Source organism: Balaenoptera borealis, assembly GCF_965194805.1.
Source record: "Balaenoptera borealis genome assembly, chromosome: 18".
NCBI lineage: Eukaryota > Metazoa > Chordata > Mammalia > Artiodactyla > Balaenopteridae > Balaenoptera > Balaenoptera borealis.
The window spans coordinates 3,442,461-3,465,156 of record NC_138877.1 but is presented as its reverse complement, the minus strand read 5'-3'; the positions used below and the strand labels follow the sequence as shown (position 1 = coordinate 3,465,156).

The following is a 22,696-nucleotide window of genomic DNA, read 5'->3' as shown; positions in this document are numbered from 1 at the left end:
GTGGGCTTCAGTAGTTGTGGCACGCAGGCTCAGTAGTTGTGGCTCACAGGCTGTAGAGCGCAGGCTCAGTAGTTGTGGCGCACGGGCTTAGTTGCTCCCCAGCATGTGGGATCTTCCCGGACCAGGGCTCGAACCCGTGTCTCCTGCATTGGCAGGCGGATTCTTAACCACTGAGCCACCAGGGAAGTTCCTGAAGAGCCAATTTTGATGAATGTATCTGAGAGATACCAAAGAAGCAATTGGAGCACGTAGGCCTGGGGTGGAGAAAGCCTGCACCTGGGTGATGGCATCACTGACCCAGAAGGAGGGAAAGAAGTCAGAGGGCACGGAGGCACTCGCTTAGGGGCAGGGGCCCCGAGGAAGAGGCCACGCTACACGGCAGTCCTCACCCAGGGGGTCTCCACCCCGGAGGCAGACTCCGCATCCCTCCGCAAATGTCTTCTTGCTCCCGGGCTGACGTGACTCAGCACTGTGGCAGGTTCGGAGGGATCCCAAACCCGGCTGCAGAGTGTCAGGGAGAAATGGGAACAATCTTACTAAAGTTTGCTCCTGATGAGGGGACACAGGACAGAATGACACCGCACAAGCTGCAGCACGGCTTCCTGGAAATTCACTAAGTCTCTCCCCCAAATCTCACTCATCATAGAAACATTTCATCTCCCCTCCCCTCCCCCACCCCCCCTCCAGCTCTCTCTTGGGTCCTCTCAACCCCGCAGCTTTCCCTCTCCTTGGATTCCTGGCACCTGGAGGACTTTCTAGCCAGGTCAGCACGACCAGGCTCTTCTCTGGGCTTCTGCTACTTGCATCCCCACACCCCCTACCCGGGATATTCTTAGGGACCCACTTTCCTTGGCAGGTTGGGGAGTGGGGAGTAATAAACTTAGAACTTATAGCTCAGAGTTACGAGCAGATAACTGTGCTAGGTGAACAAGAAACTGAAGGTTTTCCCAGGGCCTGTGGAGCCCGCGTCTCGGTCGACATGGGCTTCATTCACCTGGGGACCATCGAAAGGGTGCTGTTGGAACTGAGGGAACAGGCTGGCCTCCGTCTGCCACCAAGGGCCCGCACGGCACCAAGTGAGAATCAGGGAAAAGGGCTCCCCAGCGCGATTTCTCCCTGATGGAAACCTGTCGTTACACAGTGGTTTTGCTAGAACAAAACACTTCTTTACCATCTCCTAGGGCATTATATTTATACATCTGACTCTGTGAGGCTAAGATGCCAGGGAAACACCAGGCAGTTTAGTGTCCTGAGTGCAGCCTGTGCAGGGCCATTCTGCAGAGGCAGGTGGCTTTGAATCTGGAGTGATTCTGACACTGGGGGCCTGCTTGGTCTCCCCAGGGGAGAGGTCTGGAGTTTGCTGAGCTGAGTTAGGAATTCTCCTCAGAGGTAAAGCGAGCCGGAGCTTCAAAGCTCCAGCTGTCCCCAGATAAGCCTGCCGTCCAGGTCCACACTGGTGAAGCAGGCTCGTTCCCCGGGAACCTGGATGAGGAAGACGGTGCAAGAAGGGGGAGGGGAGGTAGGGCTGCCTATGAAAACAGACTCTCCTGGTATTTCACATCCTCCTCCTGTAGGAAGCAAGGAGGTAGATACTATCTGATCTAGCATTCCTATCGTTTTATTATTAAATAGACAGTAACAATGAAAACTTAGAGCGTTTGACAGCTGTATAGCATTTCACAGTTGACAAAGCCTTTTGAGTGAATGCTCTTTTTAACCTTTGGAAACTCCTACCCAGATCCAAATAAAATACAAAAAATTCCTTGTGAGCTAGAACCTGCAAGGCAAGCATAACGTGTTATCGTGTTCTAGCAGCAGGTGTGTGGCTGCTCCTTAATTCTAGTGGATGATAGGATTTCCAGGCTGGATATGGCCGGTCACAGTCTTTGCTTTCCATGGGGAAAATGCAACCCACAACCGACGTGCCTAAGGTCACACAGCCTTAGGTCTACCAGTGTCCAAGAGAGATGATCTGCTGGTAGCCATGCCTTCCTCCTAAGTGCAACTCTGTAATTTGAACAGGAGAGATCATGCACTTACTGTCCTCTGTACCACCCGTTGGAGCGACCAAGCCGCATTTTGCAGCATTATTGAAACCGAAGGTTTGGTGATGGTCCTGTCTCTTTAAAAAGAAAAAAAAAAGGCGCGCGGGGTGTGGGCGGGTAGCTGCTGACTGCGGCACGGCGTCCAGTGGCCTGGACCAGTGCGGCTGCGGTGGCAGTCACGCTGGAACCTGCTGATGGGACACAAGGACCACAAAGGCCGGGGACGCGATGCTGGCAGCCACCGGTGAGTATGCGAGGGGCCGGCCGGATGTCACGGGAGCGGGCCGGGGCCCCCGGGAATGCGGGCTCCGCGGGGGATGGGTCACCAGGTCCTCTGAGAGCCGGGCCCTGCGGTCGCCTTGGGAAACGGCCTTGTGAGAGGACAGAGACGCTTCTTTAAAGCTCCGTGCTGCTGTAAGTTAGGGGTTCTTTTGGCGATTCCCACTTTGGGCCGCAGCCTGCGGTTTGCGGGGGAGGCGCGGGCTGCAGCCTTGCTAGAGAGATGCCCGCGGCCGAGATGCTCAGAGCTCCCGGCTTTGTCATTTTAATTCCCACCCCGGGCTGTGGGTTTGCTCACAAAGGGTCTATTGCTGTAATGCAGAGTGTGGAGCGCAGAGTGCTATTGAATAATAAAGCGGGGTTCCCCAAGTGCCTTCTGGTCTAATTTATAGTAATGGTCCTCCTTGAAACAGCATGCTCGTAAATGATGTCACTTATTGCAGTTATCTTAAGTAGTAATATCTGAAAATCCTGCTTTTAGTTGAAAACATTTTACTTAGTTATTAAATTTTATTTTAATAAGTGATCATTAAATTCTTAGAGTATCCCAGCTTTAACAGTAGCAACGAAAATCTCTCACTCTTTTTCTTAAAACAAGGTTGATGCCTCGGTGAAGAGTGTTGGGTTTGCTTCTAGCATGTCGATAGCTTGGGCTTTAATTTTTGTGTAAGTTTTGTTCTCTCTGTGTGAGGAAAGCCTGTTCATTTGAGTAAAAGGCAGAATGCAGGCCAAGCCCATACGCTCCCGGAGCTGAGGGGAGCTGCCCTGAAGTTATACCGAGGGGAGCTCTTACCTTTCCTCCACTGCAGATAAGCGATTGACACTTAATGCCATTTTATTTGTCACTTGAAAAGCAAATCTCTCACATTGTTTTCGGAAGTTATTCCTTGATAACCAGACACATATTAGGTTAATGCATGGTTACCATAACCCATTGGTTTTACTGATGACTAACCAGCTGTCTTTCCCTAATCTTGCTGCAGTCTTCTTCACATCATGGACAAATGATACCCAGTTCCTTTTCCTCCTTCCTCTGTGGCCATCCCTTCATCCTTTCTTTACCCTCCTGGCTTTTCAGCTGGCCAATTGCCTCCTTTTCTGTGGAGGTCAAGACTCCTTCGGTCTCCCTTTCAAACAAACCATATTCCCATATTTTCCTTGTTCCTGGCTTGGTTTGTAAGATCTTTTCCATGATTAATATGGTGTTTTCTATTCTTCACATAATAGGAAGGAAAACCTGATTGACAGCCTTATTTTAAGACTTTTGGCTTACATCAGCAGCATCTCGTGTATTGCTGCTTGACACTGGATTTGCTCTCAGAAGCCTTGGGTTCAGATCTCAGCCCTGCAGCCCCTGAAAATCCACTCAACTTCTGCGAGCCTCAGTTCCTTCCTGTGTCAGAGATGATGGCAGTTGTTCACACAGTTTTCTAGGGTTGAAATGATCCAGTGCATCTGAAGGCACCGAGCACAGTACTTGGCACAAAGGTAGCTACTTCGCGGGTGTTTTGTCATTTTCTCATTCAGTCTACCCATCTGTGGGGAAGCAGGCTAAAGAGGTTTCTCAAACATTCTTGTAAATCTAGTGATTTGAATTGTCTTTGGGCACAATGAAACGTGGATTATTTTTCCTCTTTTAAGGGCCCTGGTCTTCTTTCCTTCTACTGATTCACTGTGACTGCTGACATCCCAGAGCCAGGTAGATGGAAGAAATAGAAAGCATTTCGATAGGAGAAAGAAAAGGCATTTTGCTTATGTCATTAGGTGAATGATTCCTTAATGAATAGGTACGTAGGAGCCAAAAAAAGTGTTGTCAAAATTTTAAATTATCTTTTTTTAAGACTAGACGTTAATAAACCCCCTTGATAAAAATGGCAATGAAGAGTCCTTGTTGACTAAATAATCATCCTAAGATGGAGTTCAGGTTTTCACAATTATTTCCAACAGAACAATGCAAGCTGATGACAACATAACTGACTTTCAATTATAATACAGTTTCAATTACGATTAGCATACGTTCAAGATTTTCCTTCCCAAGTGGAGAGCCTAGGTAAAGTAACAAAAGATTTATTCATTAAGCAAAGAAGAAAATCCTTCATTTTTTGACAAGCAAAAATAAGTAAAGCATAAATTGCTGTTCACACTGGATAAGACCATGTTTAACAGTAAGAATGTACATAGTGTTATACAGGGATTGGGTTCTCGGTAATTCTATGTTTGTTGTTTTACTATTTATGCTTATTATTATGTTTTGTTGTTAATTCTTTAATAAATTTTTATTTTAAAAAATAAAAAAAAAGAGGTTTCTCATACCATTTCACTAAAGGTATGAATTTTTTTTTTAATTTTTAAATTTATTTATTTATTTATTTATGGCTGTGTTGGGTCTTCGTTTCTGTGCGAGGGCTTATCTCTAGTTGCGGCGAGCGGGGGCCACTCTTCATCGCGGTGCGTGGGCCTCTCACTGTTGCGGCCTCTCCTGTTGCGGAGCACAGGGTCCAGAGGCGCAGGCTCAGTAGTTGTGGCTCACGGGCCCAGTTGCTCCACGGCATGTGGGATCCTCCCAGACCAGGGCTCGAACCCGTGTCCCCTGCATTGGCAGGCAGACTCTCAACCACTGCGCCACCAGGGAAACCCCTAAAGGTATGAATTTTGAAATGATCTTTTGACCAAGTGCTGCTTAATCAGCTCTAAGTACAAAAAATATATTCAGCACTTGCTAAGGATCTCTTATAAAAGTGATGCTGATATTTCCATGTTGCCGCAGGCATGTTCTACTGGAAGAGGAAAGGCCAATTTCCTTTTTCTGGCTCCCATCAAATCCTGTATGATGGCAGAATTGAGGATGATACTGACTGTCCGGCCATGAGTCCAAGTGAGCGGTGCAAAAGGGCGCCGATTTGAAATTGGAACAATTCCCGCGGCAGTTCTGATCTTGGACAACCTGGGTGGCAACTTGCTTTTCATATTGCCAATCCCGTTACTGTTTTAGTTTCTATTTTGCATGCCTTTCTCCTGGCCACCTTTGCTTTCCTTAAACTCTGCTCTTAGCACATAGTGTCAGATTTAAGTCGAGGATGGCGCCATTGTGCCAGGAGACATAAGAAGTTGGAAGAAACACTGGCCTGGGAATCAGAGGCGTAGCTCTGCCTTGGCTGTGGCTTCTCTTTGTGCTAATGGGAAAGTCTGTTAACCTCAGCTCTGAGATAAGAGGTATGGTGTAGGCAGTCTTTAAATTTCCTTCAAGGCCTGGTATACTCCAGTTTATCACAATTATTGATCAAATAGCACGCTTTCACGTATGTTGTCTCTCTTCACTTTCACAACAGCCTTGTGAAACAGGCAGCCCATTTTGCAGATTATAGAATGTAAAATTAAAAGAGTGGAGCCCTGACCATTTCTTATTTGTAGAAAGAGGGGGTTGACTGGGCGGTATCTAAATTCGCTTTTGTTGCTGGACATCAGTGAGCGCTCAGATTGCCAACCCTGAGCGGTGACCCCTGCACCCGGTGTGCCCTCTCAGGGCACTAAGAGGTCGTGGCGATGTGAAGCCCAGGATGCCATGGGGCTTCTCGGTTTTGTAAGGGGAAATCTGTGGTCCACTTACAGCAACATGCCATCCAGACAAGCATTCGTTTTCAATATTCTGCTCTGGATGAGACCACGAGTCTATCCTCTAGTCAAAAAAATACGGGCTCTGCAGTTCACATATCCTTTTCACGTGTTCTGAAACGACAACATTCTAAAATAAGTCAAAGCTGCCTGAATATTTTTATGGGTGATCATTTAAACTTCATAGATCTTATTTCATTAAAGTACTAAGTGCTAGAGAGGAGTTTGTATTTGAATTTTTGGGGCATCTGGAATTTGTGCACTATTTCACCATATTAATAGAGGTTTAGTCTTTCTCCTTGTTTGTTTTTTTTTTTTTAATAAAAACATTTAGGAGATGTGGGGACGTATGTATGTGTTAGTTTCTGCTGTACAGCAAAGTGAATCATATACACGTATCCCCTCTTTTTTAGTTTTCCTTCCCATTTCGGTCACCACAGAGCACTGAGTAGAGTTCCCTGTGCTATGCAGTAGGTCCTCATTAGTTATCTATTTTATACATAGTAGCGTATATGTCAATCCCAATCTCCCAATTCATCCCACCCCTCTCCTTGTTTTTAAAGCAATGATACATTTAACCATTAAAAAAAGTCCTAATAAGGTTACCAGATAAATTACAGAAACTATTGCATAAGATAAACATAACCTAAAAAAATTATTTGTTATTTGTTTGAAATTCAGACTTAACTGGGCATATTTTTATTTGCTAAGTCTGGCAACCTTATATAAACAGAATCTTAACTGATAAATAATAGTTACTTTGAGCCTAAAGATATTAATGTGTTAGGTTTTTAAACTTAAAATATAAGTTATATCTAATCTTTATCAATTTTCCATGACATGCCAAACATTTCTCTGGGTTTATTTATTGATACTTTTGTTTATTAAATGTTTAAGTTCAATGATTATCCTAAGAAAATTCTGATCCTGAAGAACGTATTATGTACCACTCGCCTTCATTTTCCCCAGAGGCCCGACTAATGACTGAAAAAAAATACCCGAGACTTCAAATACATTTATTAGGAGTCAGGTAAACGCGGTTTTGAAAACGGGCTCTACATCAGACTAGCTCTGATGCTTCATCTCTTGGAGTCTCAGTTTCTCCTTAACTGGGCCTGAGAATAATAGCTCAGTGACCCTCTCCCCTCCCCACCTCTGGGATCAGATGGCTGGTGAGCAAAGTCCCTGGCAGGCTCCAGAGAAACATTGGTTTTCAAGTGAATGAGTGAATGTTATTTTTCCCTTCAAAAAGCTAGATAATAATAATAGTAGTCAGATAATATCAAAAGAGATGTATTTCAATCATATAATCTATTTTTAATATATTATTTTTAAAAGCTTTATTGAGTTATCATTCACATACTATACAGTTCACCCATATGGCATATTATTTTTTTTTTATTTTTATTTTTTAAAGTGTTTCTACAGTGCAGTATTACGTTTGATTCTTCAACTAATTCTGTGAGAGTACTTATGTTATTTATTTATTTATTTATTTATTTTTATTTTTGGCTGTGTTGGGTCTTCGTGTCTGTGCGAGGGCTTTCTCTAGTTGCGGCAAGCGGGGGCCACTCTTCATCGCGGTGCGCGGGCCTCTCACTATCGCGGCCTCTCTTGTTGCGGAGCACAGGCTCCAGACGCGCAGGCTCAGTAGTTGTGGCTCACGGGCCTAGTTGCCCCGCGGCATGTGGGATCTTCCCAGACCAGGGTTCGAACCCGTGTCCCCTGCATTAGCAGGCAGATTCTCAACCACTGCGCCACCAGGGAAGCCCCATATTATTTTAATGTAAAATTTATCTTTGAAGATAACTGAGCTTTTAAAGGTAAACCTAAGACTCCAAGGAGTTTATTCCAGTGGTAACCCTTCCAAACCCATGCCTCCAACAATTAGCTCTGCCCGTCGACGGACCAAAAGCTGAGGCTAGATCAACTCGATTCAAGATATGCTATGACAGTATATATGTCTTTTATTACCTGGAAATGGGCCAAAGTGACTAAACTATTCATTCTTTATTGAATACCTTCTGTATCCATAGCCCTGCATCTGACCGAGTAGGGGGGCAAAGTTGAGTAAGACATTCTTGAGGAACTTTTTGCAAAGTGGACGAGGAAGATTTGTACAACATAGAAGGGATTTGGGACAGTAAGGGAATAATTTATACATTTTTCTTATTAAATTTGAGATACAGTATTTTTTCTGCTGTACATTCTACTGGAAATCTTCAATTACACACACACACACACACACACACACACACACACCACTGATAAGTATCCCTTACCTTTAACTTCACTTCTGGGCTCTGTAAAGTGCATTTCTGTAAATCTTCCATTTCAGGGATGTTTACTTGAGGTCAAATAAGGCTATAGTGACCATGACCTTTTCTACGGTAGATTGTGCCCATACAGTTCTGTTATTAATGACAGCTGGAGTTCTTGCTTTGCCTTACATTTTGGTCTATTGATTTACAGGGTGAATTAATCTGACTTCTCTGTTTTGCAAAGATGCCGTGTTCAAGTCTGTGCTGACTCATGTTTTGTGCTGACAGCAAGGAGAGCAAGACCGTTATTCTGAGGGTAATTCCGGTGGAGGCTTTCTGTGGGCCCGGGGTCTGTCTGTATTGGTTCCTCGTTTCTGTAACGTTAGGGACTTTCAACGGTGAATTTTCAGCACGTCACAGAGGATTTAGCTGCCTGTGAATGCGTCTCATCAAACATGATGAAGAGTAATGTTGATTTTTAATTCCCAGCTTTAGAGGAATGTGTATCCTGTTGGCAGGAGATCGCTGAAGACAACTCTGGCTCTAGTCTTTGCTATAAATAGGTGAAAAGACTGCTTCTAGGGAAAGTGAAGCTTTCGTGACAGGTAGAGCTCAGGGGTCGATGTGAACTGTGAAGGGGGAGGGGCACCTTGGACGTCCCTGCTTCCTTAAAACAGGGCCCTCGGGCACAATGGCCATGAGTTAAGCCCTGGGTAACCGGCCAGTTTCCATTTCAAGTAGAGCAACTCAAAGAAATATTCACCCCAGTGAGTAAGTGGAACAAGCGTGTTTCTTTCCTGCTCCTTAAATGAGATCATATATGGTGTCAAATCCGACTGCTCTGAGGAAAGGCCAGGTTGCCACAACAGGGTGTTTTTGCTGGGAAGGTGAAGAAATCACTGGAGGGACACACTGTGCTTGTATTAGCCGTGGGCAGTGGCTTCAGGAGTCAAAGCCGAACACGGGGATTTCACAGCTGGCCAGGGTGGACGGCCAGGCCTGTTCCCTCATAGCCATCATAGGGCACTGACTGTTTAGCCCCTGATGCGTGAGAGAAGGGCAGGGATCACTGGGCGAGAAGAGCATGAACATTTCCTGGCCCTTTGTGGGTGAGAGGATAGGCCACGAGCAAAAAGACTGGCATCCCGTATTTGCAGGACCGGCCTGCCGTCCATTAAGTACTTTTAGACACCGTTCAGGCTGGTGTTTATGATGACTCTGTGTGTAGATGGGGCAAGCTGTCCTGTGTCACAGTGAGGAAGGCTGGGCACGGAGAGGTTATGTGACTCCCGGGTCGTGGCCTCGATTGAATTACTCTACCCCAAAGTGATATGATGGGAGCATCTTCCTTCCCCTTTGGGGACCAAAGGGCAGAGAAGGAAATAATATTTGAGTGTCTTTATTGTGTTAGTACAAGTATTCAATAGTGTACTCTTTTAGTACTAGTGTACTACTCAATAGTGTACACACAATAGTGTGTTCTTTTAGGCAGTTCGTGGGAAGGTCAGAGGTTCTCCCTGAGTCTTTGGGGCCTTAAACATAATCAGCCTAAGTACTCAATACTTAGTGGGATACTAAGTAATAGTGTAATAGGGTACTCAATAGTGGGATTAAGGTAAGAGATGGAGTAAAGACCTTAGTTTAAGTCCCAGCATGAGATGGTGCTTGACTTTTCTGGACACCAGTTTCCTTATCTGTCAAATGGAATTAATGATTTCCCACCAAATCACGAGGCTGTTATGAGGCTGAAATAAGATAATATCTATGAAATCACTTTAACAAATTAAAGATACCATACCTCTACAAGAAAACCTTACCATACTGCATTGCAGTTTTACTATCAATAGCAATGAAACTGGGTACAAAATTTAGGATATACTAATTTTCTTGCCTGTGTTAATGAAATATGTAAACACAGAATTATCATGAAAGCAGTAAAAAATTAAAAAAGACCCAGTTTTATCATATCTTGATTAATTTGATTGTCTTGTTGAGGAATTGTCAATTTATCAGTATGCATAGTTTGAATGTTCACATTTCTCGTTTTTTTAAATTGCATCAGACTGCTGTTCAATCATATTAGATGCTATAAAAAGGCTACTAGCTTTTATCTTCCATGCATTGTTATTGTAAAGGATTTATAAAAGTAAATGTGGGATACACTGAAGCACTCAAAAATGGATGCATTATCAGATGAAGATTTATACACAAGAGAAGCATTAAACACATAAGTATAAAAATCTATATAGTGGTAGTCATATAATCAGTAAGGAACAAAACATTTCTGTAGTTTAATACAATAAAAATGAAATAGAACTAAATATATGCTTAATTATAGGCAGAGATGTGTTCATATATCTGCATATGTAGAATGGCCACAGCACACCAAGAAATGGATGTTTGTTGAACTGAATAAACATGTGTGAAAGCATGTACTGAGAATCAAGAAAGACATTTTAATATTTCTTTGTCTACATATTTTGATCTTGAATTAGTACAAAGTAATCATGAGAATAAGTAAAACAATATATAATAAAGGCTTGTTTATTATAAATATAATAAACAATATATAATAAATAAAACAATATATATAACAATATATAATCATGAGAATAAGTAAAACAATATATAATAAAGGTTATTATATATATAATAAACAATATATAATTATTTGTGAATGTTGATGAGCTCCACACATTTCAATATTATTATATGAAAGCAGCCTGGTTTATTGTTGAAATCCCTTACCTGGGGGTCAAGAGGTCTGCTGGGGCTCTGTCACTTCCGGCTGCCCTAGGAGGCTCTGTGATGGTGTGCACGACCTCGCTCCCTCACACTCCCCCGGTAGAGCTAACATCTCTGTAAACAAACACCGACAGGTCCTGAGAACTTCTGTCATCTTGTCCCCTTCTCTATGCCTGTAGGGTGTGGGCACATCCTCTAACCTCTTATAGCTTTGGACTCTTAACCTGTAAAATGAGGAAGCTATCTGGTCTACCTCTTTTATAAAGTTGTCTTGAGGATCACATGAAACAATGCATGTAATTGTAAAGGATTACACATAGGTAAGGTACTGCTGGGGAAGAAGAAATTTTCCTCTTCCCTTCTAAGTTCTGCTGGCAGGTCTAAGGATGAAATTGACATGAGACAGATTAATATGAGAAAAATCAGACAAAATTTTATTAACATGTCTACATGGAGAGACCCAGGAACTGAGTCACTCGCCGAAGTGGCCAAAGCCCTCACCTTAAATACCATCCTCAGCTAAAGACATGAGAGGAGGTTGGGAATAGGGGTTTGGGACTTGAAAGTGGAGGAAGGCAATTGACATGAAGATGGAAAAGCAGAAGTTTGGTGAACAACCGTTTGCTGGGCCAGGCAGAGACAATGGGACACAGAGAGGAATGGTAACAGACAGACAGTGCATAACACAGTTATGTATGGTGATGTTCCCTTCCTGGAACACGTGCTCTGTGTTCTTTTAGGCAGTTCGTGGGAAGGTCAGAGGTTCTCCCTGAGTCTTTGGGGCCTTAAACATAATCAGCCTAAGTTTTTAAAAAATTTATTTAATTGAAGTATAGTCGATTTACAATGTTGGGTTAATTTCTGCAACACTGCAAAGTGATTCAGTTATACATATACATATATATTCTTTTCCCTTATGGTTTATCAGAGGATATTAAATATAGTTCCCTGTGCTCTACAGTAGGACCTTGTTGTTTATCCATCCTATATATACTAGTTTGCATCTGCTAATCTCAAACTCCAGATCCATCCCTCTGGCACCACCCCTCCCCCTTGGCAACCACAAGTCTGTTCTCTATGTCTGTGAGTCTGTTACATAAATAAGTTCATTTGTGTCATATTTTAGATTCCACATATAAGTGATATCATGTGGTATTTGTCTTTCTCTTTCTGACTTACTTCACTTAGTATGATAAATGGCAAATTTTGCTCCCCTACAGTGCTATTATTTAAATACCACATGCAGAATTTCATACTAATGAAGAAGGATTTATTGGCACCAAGTGAATCTTGGGAACCCCAAAGAATACTTTGAATGCTTGGGGAATAAGTTCTCAGGGAGGTTTCACAAGGGGCTGGACGCATGCCCTGATAACAGAGAGGTATTTAGGGTAGGAGTGGGTGCTACTCAAGTAGGCACCAAAAAATGAAGCCATGCTGTGAGGGGCGACCCTGTCTGCAAATCCCTTTTCTTTCCTTGCCTCCCCTCCCTTCCTTTCCTCTTCTTTTAAAATCTTATTACGTAGACTCTGTTATTCCATCTTTACCTCATTCTTAATGAACAGCTATTATGATAATAAATGAAAGATATTAAAGATACTACTTCAAACAGAGCTGTCATTATATACTCTTCATCATGTTATAAACACTTTCAACATTATCCTATGTAGAAGACACAATATAGTACAAATTTAAATTTTATCATTTTAAAATGGAAATGCTATGCATAGGAAAGAGTATATATAAATTGGAGTCTTTGGCCCACTTTTCTTTGAGGTTGTATCTTTTTTTACTTTCAAGTTTTTTTTTTTTTTTGATTGTCTGTGTGACAAATATGTTCTCCTGATTTATGTAGCTTGCTTTAGGTGAACAGAAGTTCTAAATTTTAATGTGGTTTGAATGTAGCCATCTTTTCTTCTACGGTTAGTGCTCTCTATTTGTTGTTTAAGGAGCTCTTCTCTACCCTGAGGTCATAAAGATATTGGGTTATATTTCTTTCCAGAAACTTTAATGTTTCATTTTCTCACTTATGCCCTTAATCATCTGGAATTAATACTTGTATGCAGTGCGAGGTACAGATACATTTATGTTTCCAGGTGGATAAGCACTTGTCCGGGTAACATTTTTTGAATGGTCCAGCTTTCCCCACTGAACTGACAAACACCTCTGTCATGTATCAAGTTTCTATTAATGCATGGATCTGTTTCTAAGCTTTCTGCTCTTTGATTGTTTCTGTGTGAATGCCATACCAACTTAGTTATTATAGTTTTATATTACAGTTTGCTATTTAGTAAAGCAAGTCTTTCCCCTCATGCTTCTGAAGGAGTGTCTTTCTTTATTCTTATCCCCTTGTTCTTCCATAAAACTTTTAGAATTTCAAGTTTCATTTTAAAAGGTTGTTGGGATTTTTTTTTTTAAACATCTTTACTGGAGTGTAATTGCTTTACATTGTTGTGTTAGTTGCTGCTGTACAACAAAGTGAATCAGCTGTATGTACACATACATCCCCATTTCCCCTCCCTCTTGCGTCTCCCTCCCACCCTCCCTATCCCTCCCTTTTAGGTGGTCACAAAGCTCCGAGCTGATCTCCCTGTGCTATGTGGCTGCTTCCCACTAGCTATCTATCTTACACTTGGTAGTGTATATAAGTCCATGCCACTCTCTCACTTCGTCCCAGCTTACCCTTCCCCCTCCCCGTGTCCTCAAGTCCATTCTCTACGTCTGCGTGGATGGACCTAGAGTCTGTCATACAGAGTGAAGTAAGTCAGAAAGAGAAAAACAAATACCGTATGCTAACACATAGATATGGAATCTAAAAAAAAAAAAAAAAGGTTGTTGTGATTTTGACTGGAATTCCTTTGAATTAAAAGATCAATCTGAGGAGAGCGGACATTTCAGTGATATTGGGCCTTCCTGCCCATCATATATATCTCTCCATTTTTAAAAGGGTGTCTTTTGTTCAAGTTTATAGATTTTCTATCTAAAATTTTTATACAAGTTCTTTTGTTATAATTATTCCAAGGTAACTTATTTTTTCTTGCTATTATAAATGGTTGTCTTAAAAACTTCCTTTTTTAAAAAAACTTTTGCTGGTGTGTAGAAGCGCAATTGAATTCTATCAGTTCAATTACTTTATCAGAACTAATCAACTTTATCAGAACTAATCTTGATAAACTCTATCATTAATTCTGTTAATTTGTCTGAAATTCTTTTCAACTGTCCCATCTGTGAATGGTGATGGTTTTGTCCCCTCTTCCTCCCCACTCCTCCTGCCCCTCTCATTTTTTTTTTTTTTTTCCTGTCTTTTCCTGGCAGTGCCTGCAGTGAAATGTTTACTAGAAATGGAGATAGCCCAGTGTGAGGTTTGCCCATTAAGGAAGTTCCCATCTACTTCCTATTTACTAAAAGTTTTTTGTTTTCTTTCCTATTTTTGAGAGGGGGGTTCATTAATGGATATTGAATTTTATCCTCTAAGTCCAATAAATTTGGTCATAAAGTATTATCTTTATTATACTACACATGCTCCATTCAACTTCCTAATACGTATTTGGAATTTTTGCATCTATGTTCGTGAGTAAGATTGGCCAGTAATTTTCCTTTTTCAGACTGTCCCAGTCTGGTTTAGATAATTGGATTTGGGAATATTATCAGTCTCATGACGTTATTTGGGCATATTGTCTGTTTTTATGTTCTCTGGTAGAATCTGTAGCTTTTAGAGTTGTTTGTTTATTGAATATTTGGTACGTCTTACCAGTAAAGCCATCTAACCTAATGTTTTCCCCAAGGGGAGATTTTAAATATCAGTGATTGAAACTATTTAATATAGTATTGACTTATTTCTTGAATTAGTTTGGTACTTTATATTTTTCCAAGGATTTGTCCATTTTCAAAATTTGAAAATGCATTACCTTAAAGTTTTTTACTTAGGGAATTCCCTGGTGGTCCTTTGGTTAGGACTTGGCGCTTTCACTGCCAGGGCCGGGGTTCAATCCCTGGTCGGGGAAGTAAGATCCCACAAGCCACGCAGGGCGGCCAAAAACAAAGTTTTTTTAAAAAAAATAATATTCTCTTATCTTTTTAATTTCTGATGCATTCCAACATTTTTTTTTCTTCTTTGCTTTTATCTTGATCAGTCTTGCCACAAGTTGGCCAATATTATTAGTCTTTTTTTTTTTTTTTAATTATTTATTTATTTATTTATTTTAGTTGTGTTGGGTCTTCGTTTCTGTGCAAGGACTTTCTCTAGTTGTGGCAAGCGGGGGCCACTCTTCATCGCGGTGCGCGGGTCTCTCACCATCGCGGCCTCTCTTGTTGCGGAGCACAGGCTCCAGACGCGCAGGCTCAGCAGTTGTGGCTCACGGGCCCACTTGCTCCGCGTCATGTGGGATCTTCCCAGACCAGGGCTCGAGCCCGCGTCCCCTGCATTGGCAGGCAGACTCTCAACCACTGCGCCACCAGGGAAGCCCTATTAGTCTTTTTAAAGAACTAACTTTTCCATTGTATCTTTGTTTTCTATTTCATTAATTCTACTCTTATCTGCTCTCAACCTTATTTTCTTTGAGTTTATCCCCATTACCTTTTTTTCGAAGTTCTTGAAATGGATACTTAATCTTTAGCCTTTCTTCTTTCTGAATAAAATCATTGAAGGCAATGAATGCCCCATAAATTTACTAATCCCCATTTATAATGAGGAAAGAGCAAGTCAAAGACTCAGTGTTTTTCATGGACAATTGTGTTTTCAACCAGAATTTAATAAGATTCCTTTTGTATTCCTTTTGTTTATTTTTAGAGTTGCCTTCTATTTGTGGAACGTGGTACTGGGTTTCCTTTTATAATACATTTATTTAAGTAGAGAGTCATTTAAAGAAAAAAAAATTAAGTAAATAATCAAACAGGTGGTACACAATAGGCCAAAGATCCTCAAAGTGGTATGTTGCATCTCAAATATGAGAAACATTATGAAATGACTATAATTTTGGACTATTGTTTGGGAAACTGATGTTCCAGTCAACACACTGCCTTCTCTCATCCACATGCGTGGTCATTGGCATATAGTTATTCAACCGCAGACGGTGAGTTCTGCACAATTAGAGAATAAGACAGGTTCTGGGGAGATGCACACGCACAACCAATCCAGTGTCTAAAAAAGGAAGATATTCCTAATAGAAGTGATATTAAAATTGAAGATTGGATTACTAGCGAGAGGTCATGAGCTGTTAGGACACGGTGATCCTTGGGACCCAGCACGGGTTCATGAAGTGCACATCTATATAATGCATTTCTCCCTTTGACAAGATTATTAGACTGGCAGCTCAGTAGTGGTCAAGGAGAAAGACTGTATCTTGGCTTTAGTAATACGCTGGGCAAAGTCACTGTATCGTGCTAGAAATGATGGCAATAAATGTGTTTGATGTACGTTCATTAGGGCGCAGAGTTATTTAGGAAAAACAATCCAAAGATTGTTTTTTTGTAATGAATGTATCATTGTCCATCCAGAGGAAAGTTATAATAATATGCCACAGGGCTCTTTGCTGTTTAGCAAGTTTGTCAAGCGTGCCAGGTGATATAAAGTTAATTAATATCCCAGATGACAGAATACATATTTTAAAAGGTATCCAGAAGCTGGAATTAGAGATGGAAACTCATGCAGTGGGGCTGGTGGGCATGGACGTGCAGTGTTCCACTAAGATCGATACTCCTATTTCCTGCTGATGTTCCTAGGGTGGCAGAACTTCCTGCGCAGATAACCCACGCAGGCTGCAGGCAAAGCCTTGAAAGTCTTCTTGCTCCAAGGATAGCCAATTCCAGATTTCCCTCGGAGGCTCATGTTTTGCCGTAAACATTCATGTATGTTCATGCCTGCATCTGTTCAATAATACACGCATATTTTATGGTTTTCCTTAAAAGGATATTTTCACTGACAAAACTTTTTTTTTTTTGTATTTAAAAGACATATTTGGTACTCAGCCATGAAAAGGAAAGAAACTGGGTCATTTGTAGAGATGTGGATGGACCTAGAGACTGTCATACAGAGTGAAGTAAGTCAGAGAGAGGAAAACAAATATCGAATGTTAACACATATATGTGGAATCTAGAAAAATGGTACAGATGATCTTATTTGCAAAACAGAAATAGAGACACAGACATAGAGAACAAATGTATGGACACCAAGGGGGGAAGGAGGGGATGACTTGGGAGATGGGGATTGACATATATACACTATTGATACTATGTATAAAATAGATGACTAATGAGAACCTACTGTATAGCACAGGGAACTCTACTCTGCTCTGTGGTGACCTAAATGGGAAGGAAATCCAAAAAAGAGGGTATATATGTATACATATAGCTGATTCACTTTGCTGTACAGTAGAAACTAATACAACATTGTAAAGCAACTATACTCCAATAAAAATTAATTAAAAAAAAGCATATTTGGATTAATTCCTAGTCTCACAATTGTTGATGAGTTAAAAGTACATATACTTGTCTAGAATCATAGAATTTTAGAGGAGTTGGTAACTTAGAACACATTCTAATTCTCTCATTCTACAGATAAAGAAATCAATCCTGTTCTTCCACTTTATTATGCATAATGTCTCTGAATCTGAGCATTTCAAATTGAAGAGTCCAATTTTTAAAATCCACTATCATGCCAAAGGCTTCCATTCTCTTGCTACTACAATTCCTTAGTTTAATTTTAATTCTTAAATTTTAATTTAAAATCTAGAATTATTCTAATTCTTGACAGGAGGCAGTCAAATTTTTTGATATATGATTTCCTATAAAAGAATAATAAGATTTTGGGTTGGTTTGTTTCCATTAATCTCACTCATGGTGCCTAGGAATATTTTTATTATAGCAAGTCACTAGGGAAGTGTTTGGGGAAGAATTTGCAGTGAGTTTTGAGTTTCTTCCCTGGGTTTTAATGAATCCAAGAATCTACAGTGTTCTAAATATAGCTTAGATTATTATCTCTACATTACTTTTGTCCAAAAGGAAACATTGCTGGGTAGCAAAAACAGAGTAAGAAGTCAGGAACTGGTTTTCCCGTTTTCAGTCCCTCCCTTTCTAGTCGAGGACGCTGAAGCATAGCGACTCACCTTCCTGCTTTAACGCACTTCTGTCTCTATCAAAGAACCGCGATAATGTCTAAGAGGGCGCCTTGAAAATTATAAAGAATTTGTAACCATGATACTTGTAGGAGTGGGTAGAAAATTCAGTTTCATTCATCCCTCTGGCTTACCATGGTTTCAGTTTGTCATTTTTTTCTTCTGGTTTATTTCTTAAAATGTTAGACTGTTGCAGGCAACAATGGTTATTAAGCATATGACTAGTAAAATTTCTTCTTCTTAAAAAGTAGATGTTTCATTTTCAAACATGAGCTATAATGGGTAAAGTCATAGGCTTGGATCTAGGGGTATTGTTCCTGAAAAAAGGCACATTGTGGGAAGCACATCTTCTACTTGGAAGAAGCCGGGGAACTAGAGGGATGAGGAGAGATGCGCAGGTAGTGAGAACATGGAACTAAATTAAGTGGACATGCCTTTATTTATAGAGGCGGCCTTGTGTGGTTACGATGTGTGTCTGCCGGTGGTGAGGGGAAGGCTAAGTGCCATGCTACTTGGCCAGGGCTGTGGTGCAACCAGCAGTCTATAATTAGAAAGTCCCTGGAGCTCAGAAGCATGGCAGTCTTCCACGAGGAACTGCACTGTCAGTGCCTTTACTTTGAGTACTTTCCCCTACCCCTTCCTTTACCCTTCCTTGATTTTTCTTTCAGGAGCCCAAAAGTGATGCCAAGATGCAGGTATCACAGGAGCAAGAAGAAAGGTGCTCGCCAAGGAGTACTGCACGTCTGCTGAGATAAGGGTGAGGAACACGGAGCCTGAGAACGTCTACATATCTTTCCCAACTCCTTCAAAAAGAAATACGGAAGATTCTCAGATGAAAATAGCTTATCTTTGCTTTGGGGAAAAGCCAAAACCCATTAGCTAATCAATACCATTTTACCTTAAGAACATCTGTGGGTTGTTGGATCAGAAGGCGTAACCCAAGGAGGCAACACTTTGAGACTGGAGAGTCATACTTTAAGGAACACAAACACAAAACATAGCAACGCTTTCGGACATCAGATGATGAGTGGATGCTGAGGGGAAAACGGCCTTTTCACTGGCCAGGCGGAGCTGAACTGGAGTACACGCTTACAGGAAACACAAAGGAAAGACTTGGAAGAAAGAAAAATATTTTCATGGTTTTCCCAGACAGATATTCCAGGCCAAGTGATAATGGAGACCAAGGATAATAGGTAAATGAGTTAATGTTTTAAGTTACAACACTTTGCACTGTGATTTTAAGGCTTATTGGGTTTTCCCATGTGAAACATATGTTGGCAAAAACAAAGGAAAGCTCTTTAGAGGTAAAAGTGAATCAACCATAGATACACTGGTTCTAATGGGAATCGTGCAGATAACACTTCAAGCCGTGGTTGACAATCACTCCTTACATTTCTGTATACGGTTTTGGATTTTGTTTCCTTGTGTGGCTCTTACAATGGACAGTTGACTAGATGTATCCTATTTTCTCCTTTGTAAAATGTATATATTGGTGCCTTTCACTGGCCATATGATTATTTAGAAAATATTAAATAACAACTGTGAAGTACTTGGAGTTGTATCAAATAAGCTGAGAGAAGAGAGAGAGCTCTCTGCTTTTCCTTTATAAACTATGACGATAAAAGATAACATTTGCTCCTTTCCTCAAATTTAGTTGCTATTTTATGAGAACCTATTTGATAAGCTTGAGGGTTTATGCAAAAATGTAGTATCGGTGTATATGTATAATCACCCCTTAAATTTCTCTGTGCTCTTCTTTTTTCTTAAGCATATAACAAAATACTCTTTCACTGGTTTTTGACGGCTGTATTCAAATAGTGTGTTCAGTAATTCAAAATTTAGGGCCACAGAGACCAGGTAGGGCTTCACATCTTGTAACCCAATGATGTCAATGGATAAAAAGATTTTTTAAATTTGGCTTTCCAAATTTGAAATATTGAAAAAACCCAATATCTGTTTTTTTTTTCTTTACCTTTTGAAAATTTTTATTCATTAGACAGAGGAAGTAAGTGTAACTTTTTCAAAATAACTTAACCTCTTAACAAATCGGGATTCATTTTGTGACTGATTGTCATTCAAATGTGTGGTTCACACAGGTATAGAGACTACTTAATGGGTCTGACTTTTATTGACAAGTTGGAATATTTGATTATTTCTAATATTATAAGAAGTCACCTGAGATGAATTTTCTCACTATTTCTGATGCTAAATTGTTTAAGCTTGAAAGAAGAACCCTCATGTAGCATCATATGTGTTATATCACAGTATTTCTTTGGATTTTTTCTTTTTTTTACCTTCTAAACTGCTTCCATGTAGTGCTTTTCTCCATGTAGTTTTGAAAGTAGATGTTTTTTCAAATTAAAGGTGACCTCATTTACATCCAACTTATCAGTTGGCTGATTTGTTAGAAATAATTTCATTTATAAATTTATTTTAAATAGCAGTGATAACATAGACTCATTGATGCTGACACTAAGTATACATTTTCAACAATCAGGATTGATTTGAAGCATCTAACATATAGTGAAAAAAACCAACAGATTAGATGATCTTTGCAGTCACTAGGTGATAAAGTCTATTTACAGCTAGAACAAAGTGTAAATTAACTTTGAGAATATCTTTGCAGAGATTTACATCCTATAGGCTTTGGGTACTTTAGAATTTCCACAGAACTTATAATTTCCTTGAAGTGAAAATGTCAGTGACTGGTTACAGCAACATTTATGAATACATAGAGCAGAGTATATGGGTTGATAATCAAAGCATCAACCTATAAACACACTTTTATTAAGACACTTAAAACCTGTCTTATTAAGACCATTACTATGTAAAACTTGATTGTCTGGTCTTTTTGTCCCTGGGGCAAGATAATAAGTTTTAAAGCTAAAAAGGATCCGGGGTGGGCTTGATCTCTGGAGCACTGTATGCCGAGTTCTCAGGGGGATGTGTGGGCCGTGGACCTTGCTCTGAGCCACTGCATTAACACACAGAGCTTTCCCAGGGAACTGGCTTTAGGCAAGTATTTGGAGAAAAGAAGTTAGATTATCTACGTGATAAGCAATATAAAATGTTACGCTAAGATAAAAGCAGATATATTCTTGACTATACCATCTGAACATTAAACTAAAAATTGAGTTAGTCTCACTTGTTGAAGGCTGCTTTGGGATTGGTTCCCTTCCATTGCCTTCAGGGGGACTCTGGAGTGTCAGTATGTGACAGTGCAAAGAGCAGATTCCAGGATACGGAGGGGTGGACGAGACTTGGGGAAACTGCCCCCTAGGATGCTAAGGAAACAGTTCTAGGTACACGGTGCTAAAGAGCTTGGTCCATTTGGGGTTGATTCAGGCTGGTGACAATGTCTAAGAGGTCCTGTCTTAGTGTCTCATTTGATGGATGAGAAAACTGAAGTTATGTGACTTGTTCAAACTCATAAGTTTGGTTAAAGAAAAAATTATCCTGATACTTGTTAAAATGGTAAGGAAGATTTTATTTAGGACTTGACACCGATTGCAGTTGTGGAGGAGATCTGGCTTAACTCATAATACAGCAAAGCCAGCTAGGTAGTTATAGCCAGTGAGCCGAGAGAGGGGGCCAGTGGATGGCAAATTAATAAGAGGAGGCATCCAGGGTGGGGAATTCCAGCTAAACTGGCTTGACAGGGTACTTGCTGAAGGCAGGCCAGGTGATAAGGTATCAAGGGTCGGGAGGAGGACTTTGGTTAGCTGCGGGGGTTAATCAGATCTCGAGGGTGAGGAGATTCTTGCTAAACTGACAGCAGGATTCTTGCTAAAACTGGGCTAGGCAGTTCAAAGACAGAGCCCGAGGACAAGGCCTAGTTGAAGAGAGGGCTCAGAGGAGCCTTCTAAAGTTTGGCCAGGTGGAGAGCCCTTGTCAGGTTCAAGCCCGGCCACAACTGGACCAGTGCTATCTTCCTGCAGGGTCCATCCAAGGTGTTGAGTGTCCATCTAACCAGGGGATGGCAGTGCAGCCCTTTCAATTAGGATCCTGCAAACGAACTGTTACCGATCCAAACTTGGGTCCACTTGCCCACACGTCGTAAAGCCAGCGTACTGACCCCGCAGTTGTGGTGAAGGAAAAGTGCAGCGTTTATTGCTGGCGCCAAGCAAGGAGTCCAGGCAGCTAGTGCTTAAAAGGCCTGAACTCCCCAAAGGCTTTCAGGTAAAGGTTTATAAAGACAGGGGTAGGGAGGGGGCTTGTGGAGGGCGTGATCAGCTCGTGGACGTTCTTCTGATTGGTTGGTGGTGAAGTGATTGGGAGTCAACATCATCAACCTTCTGGTTCCAACAGGTCTGGGGTCTCCATGCTTGTGGGCAGCATGCAGTTAACTGGTGGGGATTTCAGTATCTGCAAAACAGCTCAAAGGACATGGCTCAGAATATCATCTGTAGCCCTGGAGGAGGAACTAAAGGTCCTTGACTTTGTTTAACGGCTAAACTATTATTATTTTGTCTTGCTTGACTGTTTTCCTTTCTTTCTGCGTTTTCTCACTTCTCTGATTAAATTTACTCTTTGGAACTCGGGGAAGACCTAGGAGCTATAGTTTTTCTACAGACAAGAGGCAGGCAGAGGACTTGGTGGGGGTGGTCTGTTCCGGGAAGACCCCACAGAGTTCTGCTCGCTA

The 22,696-nt window shown here is 41.1% G+C and overlaps 1 protein-coding gene across 4 annotated transcripts in view; it reads left to right on the top strand.

Annotated features, from left to right (window-relative positions):
- Positions 1-1,081: 1,081 nt before the first annotated feature.
- The window catches only part of SACS (sacsin molecular chaperone), a 79,312-nt gene continuing 57,697 nt past the window's right edge, over positions 1,082-22,696 (top strand). Inside the window, exons 1-2 of one of the 4 annotated variants that reach the window (XM_082365008.1) lie at positions 1,082-2,289; positions 18,723-19,247. In XM_082365008.1, the coding sequence (XP_082221134.1) occupies positions 19,228-19,247 (20 nt within the window). In that variant the 5' untranslated portion in view covers positions 1,082-2,289; positions 18,723-19,227. Of the gene's footprint in view, positions 2,290-2,335; positions 3,813-16,962; positions 16,981-18,722; positions 19,248-22,696 lie in introns of those variants that run through there. The other 3 variants (XM_082365009.1, XM_082365010.1, XM_082365012.1) reach the window with 3 other exon arrangements.